This window comes from Canis lupus, chromosome 35 (genome assembly GCF_048164855.1).
Source record: "Canis lupus baileyi chromosome 35, mCanLup2.hap1, whole genome shotgun sequence".
Taxonomy (NCBI): Eukaryota; Metazoa; Chordata; class Mammalia; order Carnivora; family Canidae; genus Canis; species Canis lupus.
In genome coordinates, this window is record NC_132872.1 from 26,540,742 (window position 1) to 26,555,984 (window position 15,243).

A 15,243-nucleotide genomic window follows, 5' to 3' on the forward strand; every position below is an offset into this window, starting at 1 on the left:
AATGTATCTTTGACAAAGGCTTTTCAAAGATTTAAAACACACCATGTGAAGGTATTATGAAGACAAATGTATGCCGTTAAGAAACAATATATTCTTTAATCAGTTCTTGGAGTGAAAAGGAGATTAATCTAATCTAATCTAATCTTATCTATCTATCATCTGGGGACTGGTCCTTCCCAAGAGACATCTTCACTTACTACTGCCCTGGTTCCACAGGACCAAAATAGTGACCAGCGACTGCACAGTAAAACATAAAAACATTTTTTCTATTTCCATTCTTAACTATTGACTTTTTTCGTGAATGTATAAATTTAATTCTTCAAAGAAAAAAATAGTAATACTCTATTAATTCTAACTGTTTCTAAAACACCCTCCCTAGAAATTTAGTTGGTTTAGCTTTTTAAATTAGATAGAAGTCCTGCAAAATCTTTTCAAGATGGTACTTTCATATTTAGAACTATGTATTTTGCTTTCAGTTAACACCAAATCAGTATCTGTCTGCTGGTCTGACCTCGAAAATTGCTAAGAAAATCCCTTTCCTAGGAAATGTGGACTGCTTCAGTCAATACTTGGTAGAGACTGGACCACAGTCTTTTTTTTTTTTTTTCCCTCCACTGGTTTTTGTCCAAGAGACAGGAAGTATCAGTAGTCACTTAGTCTTTCCCAGTTGGTGTCTAAAGGGCCACTGTGAGAGACCACAGACTGTTTCTATTCTCGTTCCTCACCCAAGACTCTATTCTTAGCTTGACACCAAGAATACTCTATCCAGGAATGTCTTGTGAAATAAGACTACATTGCTTAGGTTGGGATCAAAGTTTCTGAGTTGATCATCATCTTTGGGGTGTGCCCTGGTTGAAAAGGTCTTACTCGTACCATTATGCAGAGCTTCAAATCATCTCTGTGTAAACCTCTGCTTTGACCAAATGCTCCAAGGGAATGATCATAATTAGATATTTTGAAAATATCCCAGATCCTCATTGCTTCCTCTGCATCTTATAAACATGGAGCACTGATGCTGTAAAATACTGATCCTGTTTTGCTCCAATTTAAAATCCTGAGTAAATATGGCAGAAAGGAGAAACTACTTACTCTATAAATGTGGGTCTCTAAGGTGACCCAGGTAACTCTGCACACACCAGGCAGGAAATCCCTAGTTCCCCCAAACAAAGGTTTGAAATCAGTACCAGTGGCCATATCAAGACGCATACCATAAAGTTAACACTGTACACCTGAGTAGCAAATTGTCATGTGATTTATTTTGTAGAATAGTAAGATGATCAGGTTATTATTTTTATCAAGCAGCTGCAACAATTATAGCCAACATTTTAAGCTAATTAACTGCTAACATGCTCATTATGTGCTGGGCATTTTATAACCATTATCTCATTCGATATTTCAGTGGCCTTACAAAGTAGTATTATTTTTCATAGATGAGGAAACTGAGTAACTTTACTAATGTCTCCAAAATGGTTAAAGTACCAACCTGGTATTTAAAGCCAGGTAGGTCTATATGTATTCTAGCTCCTGCGTTCAGAATTCTTGCTTAAAAAAAAACAAAACAAAACAAAACACTGGACGCCTGGGTGGCTCAGTGGTTTAGTGCCTGCCTTCAGCCCAGGGCATAATCCTGGAGTTCTGGGATCAAGTCCCATATCGGGCTCCCTGCATGGAGCCTGCTTTTCCTTCTGCCTGTGTCTCTGCCTCTCTCTCTGTGGGTCTCTCATGAATAAATAAAAATAAAATCTTTGGGATCCCTGGGTGGCGCAGCGGTTTAGCGCCGGCCTTTGGCCCAGGGTGCGATCCTGGAGACCCGGGATCGAATCCCACATCGGGCTCCCGGTGCATGGAGCCTGCTTCTCCCTCTGCCTATGTCTCTGCCTCTCTCTCTCTCTCTGTGACTATCATAAAAAATAAAAATAAAATAAAATAAAATAAAATAAAATAAAATAAAATAAAATAAAATAAAAAAAATAAAATAAAATAAAATAAAATAAAATAAAATAAAATAAATAAAATAAAATATAAAATAAAATAAAATAAAATAAAATAAAATCTTTAAAAAAAAAAAAACCCTACATTTTTGGTTCAATTTCATGGTGAATCCCAATTTTACAGTATGTGAATAAATGATTCATATTTTTATATTTACCCAGTATCACTTCTTACAACATCACACCTTTCATGGTAATTAAACTAGATAAGAAAAAGTCTTGTAATTATGCATTCAAAGTACTTACATAGTCAATGGGCTTGAGAGATTTAACTCTAGATGTTGGGCAGCCACAGGAAGTAAGATCAGCATAGAGGCCTTCTTCTAACACACACTGATTACAAGAATTGTCCTCTTGGTAGTACAGGATCCAGCTTAAAAACAAGCAGTGAGACATTAGTCAGATTGCATTGGTTGGCAGTGTGGGCTCATCATCATGCTGTGGGAACTGGGGGAAGAGTAGGACATGAAAGTCATGGTTCTGACCGGCAGCAAATTCACAGCATCAGTCTCAAGCCACAGCTACCACTATCATTTACCGACTGCTTACCATGTGCTAGACATAGGTTAGGTACTTTACCTAATGTATCCTTATTTTTACAGGCAACAAAATGAAGGACTAGAAAGGTTAGGTGATTTGCCCAAGGTCTCCTCAACTGTTAAATAAGGGAGCTAAAATCTGAAACAAGATACCTGCTTTAGGCTCAAGACATTTGCTTCATTTCCTGCCTTCAAGTACAAAACCCTGGGATCAGGTTATAATGATTAAGCACTTGAACAGATGAGAAATTCTTTTAGGAAAAAAAAAAAAAAACAATCACTTGTATCCTTATTTAATGACGGGCTTGCCATTAGTCTAGGTAGGGGAGGGCAGAAACTAGACTCTTGAAATCACACCACAGTATGTAAAATCTGCCCCCTGTACACCTGCTAATGGAGATTATTTATTTATTTATTTATTTAGATTTTATTTATTTATTCATGAGAGACACACATACAGAGGCAGAGACACAGGCAGAGGGAGAAGCAGGATCCATGCAGGGAGCCTGATGTGGGACTCGATCCCTGGACTCCAGGCCCAGGCCCTGGGCTGAAGGTGGCCCTAAACCACTGAACTACCCAGGCATCAAAGATTTTTTTAAAAAGAAATAAGCCCACTAGAAACTTTGATGGTGATTATCTTAGATATATCACTCATCAAAAGTTTGGTTAGGAAATATGTCCTTTCAGATAGGAGAAGCCCAGGGGAGAAATGAACCAGGTGTTAGGACATCACTTCCAGTCCTTACACTCAAGACCACCAGAACTGTATTCTTGCTCGACCAGGTTTACTCTGGGTAAGCACACCAAGGCTTTGTGACATTATAATTTACTGCCAAATCTTCTATGTAATTAGGCACTTTATCACATATTTTCAGTGTGTCATATGCATCATTTATTTAGTCCTTATTAAAATCCTTTGAGGTAGGTACCATTATTGTCCCTCTTTACAGATGAAAAAACTGATTCTGATAGTAATCCAATTTGTTTAGGGTTATGCATCTATGAAGTGGTGGAACTGGGCTGAAATCCAGGTCTGCCAAGCACTCCAGGTACTTAATCTAGTGCCAGGGTTCCTGTATTCTTTTATTAAACTGCAGTGTAATAAACTACACACACACACACACACATATACATACATATATATATATATGTGTGTGTGTGTGTATATGTGTGTATACATATATACACACACATATATATATAATGTATGTTCCCCACATAAAGTGAACATATGACTAATTTGTCCTGGATTAAACTTCAGTATAATAAACTACACACACACACACACACACACACATATATATACATATACATACATATATATGTGTGTGTGTGTGTATATATATATATATATATATATATGATGTATGTTCCCTACATAAAGTGAACATATGACTAATTTGTCCTGGATTTCAGTGTCAAGAAAAAACTTTCCTCCAGAAAACCTTCAATACTTCCCTTTATGAGAAATGAAAATATATTTTACAAAATAATTTCTTTTATTTTAGTGGAGAAGAAAGAGCCAAATACTAGTAACAAAATTATTTCAGGCGCCTGGTATACATTTCTCTCTCACAAAAGGTTTGCAGAAAATTTAACTTATTGGGTCCTATTTTATGTGTTTTAATATTATAAAACCCTTGTATCCTTTTCAAAAGTATAAAAATAATAATATACACAGGTAAGTTCAAACTAGTAAGAGCTATAGAAAATCCAGGAGGGAAAGACTGGTGGAATTGTGGTTAATCAAGAAGGTTGACAGAGGGAAGGGAGATGGACTGGTCCTTAAAGATATACATGGTTTAGTATTAAATGGGGGCTGTGAGCCTACATACCTATAGGAGGCCAGGCAGGTAATATATGTGAGCAGTATACCAGGTTAAAAGAAAAACAAAACAAAACAAAACTGGGAATATATCCGATGGTACACTAGGATCGTATATGCCATTTACTCAACACTAGCTAATTACTGCCAAAGGTGCTTCTCAAAGTTTTCAAATCTTCTGATAATCCTTAAGAGGTGAAAAACACCCTGAATGAAAATATTAATGCATACATTTTTTTTTTAACACAGTGTGTAGGCCTAACAAATAACATCTGCTGGCAAGCTTTACCTGAACCCTAGAGCCTTTCATGTAGAGCAGGGGGTTAGCAAAATACAGCCTGTGAGCCATCTGTCCCACCTCCAGTTTTTATACAGATCACAAGCTGAGACTGCTTTTCACATGCTTAAATGATGTTTAAAAATTAGAAGAAGAGCTTGTGATATGTGAATATGCTATGTGATTCAAATTTCAATGTCCATGAACAGTTTTCACTGAAACACAGTCATGCCCATTGATTTATGGGCGGCTTTTGTGCTCCTAAGGGCTTTTGTGTTGAGTAGTTGGGAATAGAGCCTGTATGGCTCACAAAGCCAAAAATCCTTACTAACTGGCCCTTACAGTCAGGTGTGCTGACTGACCCCTGGTACAGAGGGTGAGGCAGAAAATACTCAGCGGAGTAAAACGTGAGACAGGGAAAGTAGGGAGACAGTGTTAAGGGTGGAATGGGGAATGGGTGGAACAAAGGACACTAGCTGGTGGTAAATCCTGGAAAAAGAGGCATTTAAACTTGATCTGACTGGTACTAGAGGATGACTGTGGAATTCACAGCAGAGTAATATAAATAGTAAACTGGATTTGGGAACAAATAACTGGGCTATGACTGGTTTGTGCTAAATGATGGCAGTAAGATAATACTGGAGTGGAGTGAATACAGAGACTGAAGGTCCTCAAGTGGAGAACAGATTCAAGAGGAAAAGGAGAACTGACAATGCAAGTTATCTTGAAGAATGAACACAGAGGTTCTGGATACTTGAAGCAGACCTACCACTGAACTGCGCACTTTAAAATGGCTAAAATGGTAAACTGTATTTTATGTGTATTTTACCACAATAAAAAAAATTGTGAAAATATGTATTAGCCTTGGGAATCACATACAGTTCATTTACATCTGAAAAAGATTGAGTATATGGCTATAGCTCAAAGAACAAAAGATTTAATTTAAATTTATTAAAATTTGGGGATCCCTGGGTGGCTCAGCGGTTTGGTGCCTGCCTTTGGCCTAGGGCGTGGTCTTGGAGTTCCGGGATCAAGTCCCCCATCAGGCTCCCTGCATGGAGCCTGCTTCTCCTTCTGCCTGTGTCTCTGCCTCTCTCTCTCTCTCCCTCTCTCTCTGTGTCTCTCATGAATAAATATAAAAATAAATAAATAAATAAATAAATAAATAAATAAATAAATAAATAAATAAATAAATAAATCTATTAAAATTAATTTAAAGTTTTAAAAAAATGACTAAAGAAATCCTGGGTCGGACATTTGGTGTGTGATGTTGGGAAACCCTAACTCTGAAATCAGCAGTCTTCATCTATGAAATGAGATTGATACATACTTTAAACAAAATTTTTTAAAAATTAGGAATAATAGGTCTCATCTGGAGAGCAACACTAGTTTTATATAGCATTCTATTATGCTATCCAATAAACATACAATATATGTATTCAAAATATTTAGGAAACAATCTAAGATAACAGTGAGAAAATAAAATGACCACAATGCTCCCAAAGTTAGCCAGTCAGCATTTTTTTTCTCTGTATTACACAATGGCTCATAGTCCAAGTGAGGCAAAATTACTCTAGGCTAATTAGCAGTTGACCAATGACTAAAAGACTTTTTTTAATTCACTGTGAATACAAATAAAAAAAGTTAAAACTCTGCAACTTAAAGGAAATTTAATTATTAAACAACAGAAAACACTCAACAAGCATACTTACCAACCCCGAAGAACTTTAAAAGAACATGGTGTGAATGGAGTCAAATCCGAAGTTTCTTCTGTAAAATCTACACATTCACCTTGGAATCCTGGTTTACTGAATGCTTTGAGCTAGGAAAACAATAACACAATTTAATGGAAGACAATTGACAATGATCACAAAAGCAAATGAAAATCTTTTATTTCCTCCTATATTTGTAAAAAATTCAGCAAAATTGAGGAGCTTGGGAGGCTCAGTCAGTTAAGTGTCCAACTCTTGATTCCAGCCCAGGTCATGACCTCAGGGTCCTGGGATTGAGTGGATATTGGGCTCTGTGCTCAGCGGGGGGTCTGCTTAGGGATTTCTCTCCCCCTCCCTCTGCCCTCCCTACCCTCACACTCTCTAAAATAAAATAAATAAATCTTTAAAAAAATTCAGCAAAATGTTAGTGTTTTTATCTACTACCAATGAATTTTTATTAAGGATGATATTCTCTTTAAACTCCCATTTTTTGTTTTCTTACCCATTTCCAGGAATGTCACTATTTAACTACCATTTTCAACCATCTTTTGCACCAGATTCTGGGCACAGAGGCCCACAAAACAACTCAAAGATTAATCAGGATCCCTTCTCCATTAAAATGTGGTCCCCGCCCACTGTATCAAACAATTATTATCCCCCGTGCTGAGACTACATGTATACGATAAGAAACAATTTAGTGCTAAATATGAAGGCCATTTCAGTTAGTATAAGCCTTTTCTCTTCCCAAGTCTTGCTGATCCAGTTAATAAAAGGTTGAAGAAGAGAGCACGAGTGTATGCCAGTAAGTGGGCCTGAGAGAACACAGGAACAGATGGCAGAGAAGATAATGACGACAAGATTAACAGAAGATTCACGGTGAACAAAGAAAGACATCCACAGCATGTATTTCAGTTAACGGACTCCTGTTCACTATTAAGAACATCTTAAATATAAAGCTTATAGTTATGGACAACCACATTTATACTTTAGTCCTTTTTGTCAAAAAAATCCAAGAAATCTCAAACTGTGATTTGCTTCAGAGCAGAGACACAATAATCTGCAACTCTAGTGGCCTTGGATCTATACAATAGGGAAGAAAAAATTAATGAGCCCTATAAATATTTCAAAATACATTGGAGCCTTGAAATAACACAGCCCACAGGTTCGCCATGCACTGACAGGCCCTCATTGTAACGAATGCATCACACACTGAGCACTGGGCAGCATTGTCCTTTTTCTCGCTCATGCTGTATCAAGAACAAGGCTTCTTTGAGCCACTGATGTTTGCCTCCTTCATCTTCCCGAGAGTCCTCTTAGGGGGTGATAGCCTCTGAGTTCTGAGGAACTGCTTCTTGACTATCTCCTTCTGTTCTGCCATCAAACACCAGCAAAAATCAGGGGAGAAAAAAAAAATCAGGGGAGAACCAACTCCCCTGGACCAACTATGGCTTGTACAGCGTGACTTCCTATTGTGAAACCTGTCTGCATTTGAAGCATTAAAAACACTAAGGGACTCCCTGCCTTAACGAGGTATGACCCAGCAAGTTTCTATCACCATCCTTCTGGTGGATACAGGGGGTAGCAACAAAAAGGAGTCCAAAATGATATGGACTTCTAAAACAATTCCTCACATAAGAACAGCGCTATGTGTCCAGGGAAACTGCCTCTAATTTCCTTGGTAAGAACACACAGTCTGGTTCGTCATTTTTCAGACTAAAAGTCCTAATTTAAACGCTTTTAAAAAGGAGACAGAAGTAAATCACAATTTAACTTCCAAAAATGCAGGGTAATTTCTTTTATGTGCAAATGTTATCTTAATTCACAATTAAGAGCTGGAAAAGCCACATGAGAGCAGAGGTCACAGTTTTCTTGTTTACCCTGCATACACCCAGTTTGTTATACTGTTATGTTGCTGAGCTTGAGATTTATACTTCACTATTTCACCATGAAATCCTGAACAACTGACAATGCAAGCTAAGCACATTTTGGGCAGTATATATAGTAGCCAACTCTGGTGGTTAGTCTGTCTTCATACCGAAGAGTATTAATTAAAATACACACAAATACACACAAACATACACTTGTCATAAAGTACCTTTTGGATTTAATGGGTTGAGGCTTTGTCCAAACTGAAAAACCAGGCTTAATGTTGTTCTGAGCTTTTTAAAATTTTTACTCCCCAAGTAAGATATAAGTACCATATGGTTCACCCCAAGTTTACTCAGAAAAGTAATGCCTCATTTTGATTACCCTATAAATGCTTTAGAATTCTAATAACGTACTGAGAATGGTCCATGCAGAAACCAGTTCTGTGCTCGTTAATTATAATAATTAATAATAACTAAATTGTGATTTCTACTTTTAGTGAAATTAAGTAACAGTGTCATGGTAAATCTCAGCCCTGGAAAAAGCAAGGTGGATAAAATCACTACTCTGGTTTCCTTTCCAGTTTCCACCAACCTCCCAAATGGAATTATATGGATACATACCGCCCCCACACACAGTGTACCACTGTACTGCAGTGTCAACTGCCTTTTCACATTATCTTACTTCTTTGAACTACTGTTTCAGACAGAAACCATCACTACTTTATGATGAACTTTCTGCAGAAATACTATTTATTATGTACTTTTCATTTATGATATACATGAATAAATGCAATAGGTCTCTAATCTGACAATCTGAGAACTCAAAATTTTAATTACTGACCAAAAACACATAAATTGTGTTCAATTTATTTTACAATATAATAATAATTTTTAATGTAATTTTATGTATTCCAATGCTAAAATAATTTCTATGAGAAACTTTCTATCCTACCTAGACAAGACCTTCTGCAGCCCTTTGGGCCTCCCTCACACAAACATGCTTATTGTTAAACAAAGAATAGCCTTGTTTATATCAGCTTCTATTCTCCTATTATATCACAAGTTCTCATAATGTAGTGTTATGTACTCCTCACATCAAATACTACACAATAACTTTACTTCTCTGATTACTCATAGAGCTACTTAGAAAAGTGGCTCCTTCCTATTTCTGGTCTTTAAATTCTATAAAAATGATCTATAAAAATGATTCTATAAAAAAACACCACAAGTGTTTTCCTCAAGTACTCCTGAATCTTATGGATATTTGCCTAAAACCTAAAACTGTCACTTTCTTGTCCCCCCCCATGTTAACTGTGAAAGATTCTGTGTCTACTACAAAATTCCATGTGGCCAAATTATCCAATACAAGAAAATATTCACTCTTTTTTCTCAGCTAGGATCATGTATAAAATGAAAGAGATGCTCAATATTCAAAGAAATTAACACTTCTAATAATATTTGCAAATAGACCTGAAAAATATTCTAGGGGAAAAAAAAGGTCCTTAGTTGTATCAAAGGGCATAACTGGTTGGAATTTCTAGAGAAAGGTGCCTGACTACAACCTCCCTGAAAACTAAACTCACTTTTATAAAATGTAAGTGAGATGTCTGATCCACTAAGATAAAGAGATGATGACATTATGAACATAACCAATATTCTGTTTGTTTTTGTTTTCTTTGGGGGGAAAAAAACAAAAACAAAATTAAATGCCAGGTGCTAATATGAAAAACTATACAATGATGCTGTATAATTAGCAATTAGACTTGGTGATTGATCTTCAGCCACAGAAAAAACAATGGTCTTCTTAATTAAAAGTGTTTTGTGTCCAAATAAGACCTATATCATCATAATACGGTGACACATCAGAAATAATGTATTTATTAGAGTAACACTCATGGTATATATTTATCTCTATAGACATATACATTCTGGCTTTTCCCTTCTTAGGTTGCTGGAGGTTCTCTTTAAAATCACCAGCATTAAAAAAAAAAAAAATTTTTTTTCCTTTGGCTTGAACTCTGAGATGTCATTTCCTCCTTAGTCCCTCGGGAAGATAATTATCCCATCTGAACACAGCATTTGAATAGTCAATCTATCACAGCTATTTGTGAAGAAAATACTTTCTAGTTACTGAATGGAACCAGAGTGTGAGCCAAGATCTTTTTTCCCTCCTAAGTAAAAACAAAACATTCTGAAAATTTGGTCCAATGGAAATAGTAAGAGCTCTGATTCTGGGTAAACTAAGGAGGCTTTGTCTGCATGTTACTAAATAGCTGGCTATCATGTACCTGTCAGGAACACTTATTTCACAAGGTGATAGCTGAGCCATATCCAGAAATATGAAGTGGGGCTGATTTCACTGGGTGTTTTTTGCTGTTTCCTTTCTCTTCAAGTTGGACTGGAAATACTATAAAGAAAATCCTCCAAGCAATCTGCCCCAAACAAGGAAGTCCATAAAAAAGAACAGGAATGTAGGAGGGAAAAAACAGAACCTAAAAGAATGTGACTTTTATCTGGACTTCAAACTCAGAAAATGTGCAGTTTGGGATTATCCCTGCTTAACTCTTTAATTACTCATGTCATGTTGATTCACATACAAGCGCTATAAAAGTTCATTGCTGGAGTTTTCAACAACTTGAAATAAAGACCTCGCAGGAAGTGTCTCCAAATATAACCACCCAATTAATATTCAAAAAGGAAATGTTCCTAATAGGCCTGAGCTAATTAGAAAATAAGAAAACCTGAAAATACTATGAATAGAAACATGGTACAACTAAGCTGACTGGAGATATAAACACTGACATGAACCTGAAAAATACACACACTCAGGAAAGAAGATTCAGCATTATCTAAAGCCAGCAAATATTTAAAATTAATCACTCAATTGGTTTTTGACAGAAACTTTTCCAAATTTGTTATTTAAAATGAGACAGGGGTAGCAATGTCACTCATCCCCTCCTCCTTCTATGGATGTACTGATTATGTTACGTCTTCTCTGAGGTAAAATCCTGAAAATGGTTTAGTTGAGTGGAGTCAGATATTTAAAAATGCCTATTTTACTACTTCTAGCTCTGTGAAATGACACTTAAATTCTTTTTTTTTCCCGCAGACACTTAAATTCTAAACCTTTGTTTTCTTATCAATAAATGGGAGTGATTTTGACCTCACAGAGTTTTTTTTTTTTTTTACCAAAATTTTACTTACTTATTTGAGAGATATGAGAGAGAACGAGAACGAACTGGGAAAGGGAGAAGCAGGCTTCCCACTGACCAGGGAGCCCGACCTAGAGCTTGATCCTGGACCCCAGGATCATGACCTGAGCCAAAGATAGACATATTTGCCCGAGCCACCCAGGTGCCCCTGACCTCACAGAGTTGTTCGAAGCATAAAATAAGCACAATTTGCAGCCCTCAATGAATAATAAATGTCAGGATCCAGAGTATTACCGAATCCTTCAAACCACTAACACATTAGAAATAAACAATTTCTGTAATTTTACAGTGCTTTTAAGAAATACTTGATTTAGGTATTAGAAATACATTTACATAATAAGCATGCCTGTTTCTTCATGTTACATTTGCTCCTTCAAAGACAGCAGGATATACCGGGCTCAACAAGAATGTGACACTGAAGAACAGACAGGCAATGGGAAAGGAGTGATAGAGGTTCAAAATGAACCCCAAGTGGTCAGAGCTAAAGCTCTACGGGGAGGAAACAAAAGGAAATGTGACAAGGGCAGGCCAATAGTACCCATCCTTATGAGTAAGGTACTTACAGGCAGATGAGTGAGTACCTGTAAGTACCGAGCAAAATATAAAGTCCCCTGCTTTGTAGACACAAGAAATTTATCTGAGGGAAAGAGAAAGAATTGAGACAAAGGGCACAAATGCTTTTAGTAAACAGTAAGTTAAGAAAATTTCGAAACATACCAAATGTGGAGGCTCATTTATTCCAAGCGGTTCCTGAAACATATATTAAAACATTTAAAAAATTGTAATCATATAATCTTGTTTTGAAGGTTTTGAAAATATCATTTGAAAAATGAAAAAAAAGGTCTAATTTACAAGATTTCTGGAACTGGTTATCCCTCAAATAACTTCCTGGATTATATTATAATAATTTTAGTACTTATTACTTACTAATTCCTTTGAGTAATGTAGCTGGGAAAAAAAAATATGTGCCTCAAAGTCTATCAGAAAGATAGCGAACTACAGTTATCTCATTGATGTGCTAATACTACCTACTACCAGCCCCCTATAGAGTCTAAGGAAATTCATAGGCTATTCCATTTTCTCTGTATATTCACATAACATAATCCAGCAGTTTCACTTTTAAAGAGCCCGTTACACATAATTCAATTGTATGACATTACATGCTTTGGAATTAATGACAGTCATTCTTAACTCACCAGTTGGATAGGTCGTATTGACATGATTATATTATTTGATCCTCCCCAGTCAAAAAAGCATTTGTATTTTCCTTTCTCTAAAATGTACTGTTCTCCACAAAAGAACTTCTGCTGGTAGGCAACCCATCTAGTAGGGAAAAAAAAAAGAAAAAGAACAAGAGGTGATAGAGAATCAAACAACCAACATTTTTTTTTCTTTTGCAACCAACAATTTTAAAACCAAATAACTTCTCAGAGATTCCCAGAAGAGACAACTTACACGCCGCTTTTAACATGAATGGATCTTGTTTCACTGCCAAAGCCAACTTCTTCCAAGTCAGAAATTTCCTGATTTGTAATGTCAATAAACTTCCCATTTTCTAGGTCAGATTCAAAGAGTGTGATAGAAGATTCTATAAAATTCTAAATAGAGAAAGAGGAAGAGGAAAGGTAAGGAAAACATATGGATTCTGTTCTACAGATTGCTGTATCTTAGCACGATTTTCTCATACTTGGGATAATTTCATACAAGTAAGTTCAGGAGGAATTTTAAGTGGGACTGGAAACAATTTAAATAGTTACTACTCTCCAATAGTTTAAAGGAAAAAATAAGTCTGAGTTTACTTTAATCAGGAAAACAACATTCTTATATAAGTGGAAAGGAATCAAGAGTTGGTAAGTTGCTGAGACTTATGGGTGATTAATTATATGTTATACTAATTATGAAGGAAACTATAAAGCTTTACTTATGCCTAAAGAGTGAGAGCCCACAACATGAAATAAAGAGTAAATATAAAATGTGTGATGGGGCATTTTGTGGGAGATGATTTTATAACCTTAAATGTAAAAGAAAAAAATGAAACTTCCTTGACAAAAGATTAAAAAATTAAAATGAGAGGAAAATTTTAAAGTTTTTATAGTTAGATAATATATTTAAAACAAAAATATCAGAAAACTTTTAAGACCCAATTTGATACATCAGCAAAAGACAGACAATTCACAAAAAAAGATTAGCATTAAAAACATATAAGCAAATGTCCAATTTCACCAGTAAAAATAAAGAAATTCAAAGTAAAACCATTAGATAAAATTTTCATCTTTTAAAATAAGAAGGATCTAAAAATCCAGTTTTGTTTGGAAACACGGATGGTAGAAATATAATTGGATAATTATTTTAGAAAATAATGTAGAAACACATTTATGGAGATGATGTTGTTTAACACTTCTTTTTTTTTTTAAAGCTGGAAAAAATTCTAAAACTAAATGGTGGGTATCTTATATGCAAAGATGCATTTTTTGTTTATTATACTGAAAAGCTGTAACCAATATAAATGCCCAAATGATGATAAACATAACTCTTTATGCATCCTACTTATCATTTGATAGAATATAATTAAGAAGCTAACAGTACATTCTATACTTACTAACAGTCAAGAGTTTTGTGTGCGTTATTTCCAAAAGAACTACCACATGAGATTATATTACTATCATTCTCATTTTCCAGCTAAGGAAAATGAGTAATTTGCCTGAGGTTAACATAGCTACTGAGGGGCAGAGATTGAATTTGAGTCCAAAGTTATCTATTTATCTACCTACCCTAAGGTCTTAATGATAACTGTTAGATAGGATCAAAGAACAGAACAAAAACTCAAACTTATAAATCTAGTAAGATTATAAGCATGCAAAAAAGCCCAACTTTTCATAAAAGAAGACTACTAGGAAAAAACCCAAGGGTGGCTATCTTTGGGTCCAGGCAAGTTAGACAACTTTAACCTACATTTTTTCAACTCTTTCTAATAGGTATACTTTTTAATTGGGAAACATTATTTTTTGTAAAAGAATGGGTGGCTCAGCTGGTTAAGTGTCTGACTTCAGCTCAGGTTGTGACCTCAGGGTGGGGACTGAGCACCCATTTTGGGATCCTGGTTAAGTGGGAAGCCTGCTTCTCCTTCTCCCTCTGCCCCCCGCCCCCACCTGTGCTCTCTTCTTAAATCAAATCTTATTTTTTTTTTTTTAATCTCTTCCTTTGTCCCAAGTACTCCATAGTTTATAAATAAGTTTTAGGTCTAGGGATCCCCGGGTGGCGCAGCGGTTTGGCGCCTGCCTTTGGCCCAGGGCGCGATCCTGGAGACCCGGGATCGAATCCCACGTCGGGCTCCCGGTGCATGGAGCCTGTTTCTCTCTCTGCCTCTCTCTCTCTCTCTCTGTGTGACTATCATAAATAAATAAAAAAATAAAAAAAAAAGTTTTAGGTCTATGAAAAATGCTATCAACTTCTATAAGTCTCAACATTATCAAGTTTATCCCCTCCTTTAAATATATTATAAATTTAATCTAAGAAAAGGAAATTTCTAGGATAAACATTCATTTTATATGAACAAGCAAAACCGTGTCAAAAACAAAAACCAAAGCATCCATAGGAGAAGAGAAAATATACTTAAAATAATTCTCTCATTTACTACTTACTTGTCAACTTCCAAGGATTTAAAAATGGTTCATAAAACTAGATCAAATTTAAGACTTTACAAAAAAGATACAAAAGGATTTTTACCTGAGATCTTTGTTATAATTCATAACTTATATCATGTTTTTAATCTCTCCTTGACAGTAAGCCTTTGGAATCTGAGATATGTGTTACTTC

At 35.7% G+C, this 15,243-nt stretch overlaps 1 protein-coding gene across 2 annotated transcripts in view; it reads right to left on the reverse strand.

Moving 5' to 3' along the window:
* The window catches only part of CRYBG3 (crystallin beta-gamma domain containing 3), a 102,098-nt gene that overhangs the window by 20,097 nt on the left and 66,758 nt on the right, over window positions 1-15,243 (reverse strand). For both annotated transcript variants that reach the window (XM_072812305.1, XM_072812306.1), the window contains exons 13-17: window positions 12,883-13,025; window positions 12,624-12,750; window positions 12,145-12,177; window positions 6,348-6,457; window positions 2,238-2,364 (exon numbers count right to left, since the gene is read on the reverse strand). In XM_072812305.1, coding sequence (XP_072668406.1) covers window positions 2,238-2,364; window positions 6,348-6,457; window positions 12,145-12,177; window positions 12,624-12,750; window positions 12,883-13,025 — 540 coding nt within the window. The remainder of the gene's footprint in view (window positions 1-2,237; window positions 2,365-6,347; window positions 6,458-12,144; window positions 12,178-12,623; window positions 12,751-12,882; window positions 13,026-15,243) is intronic.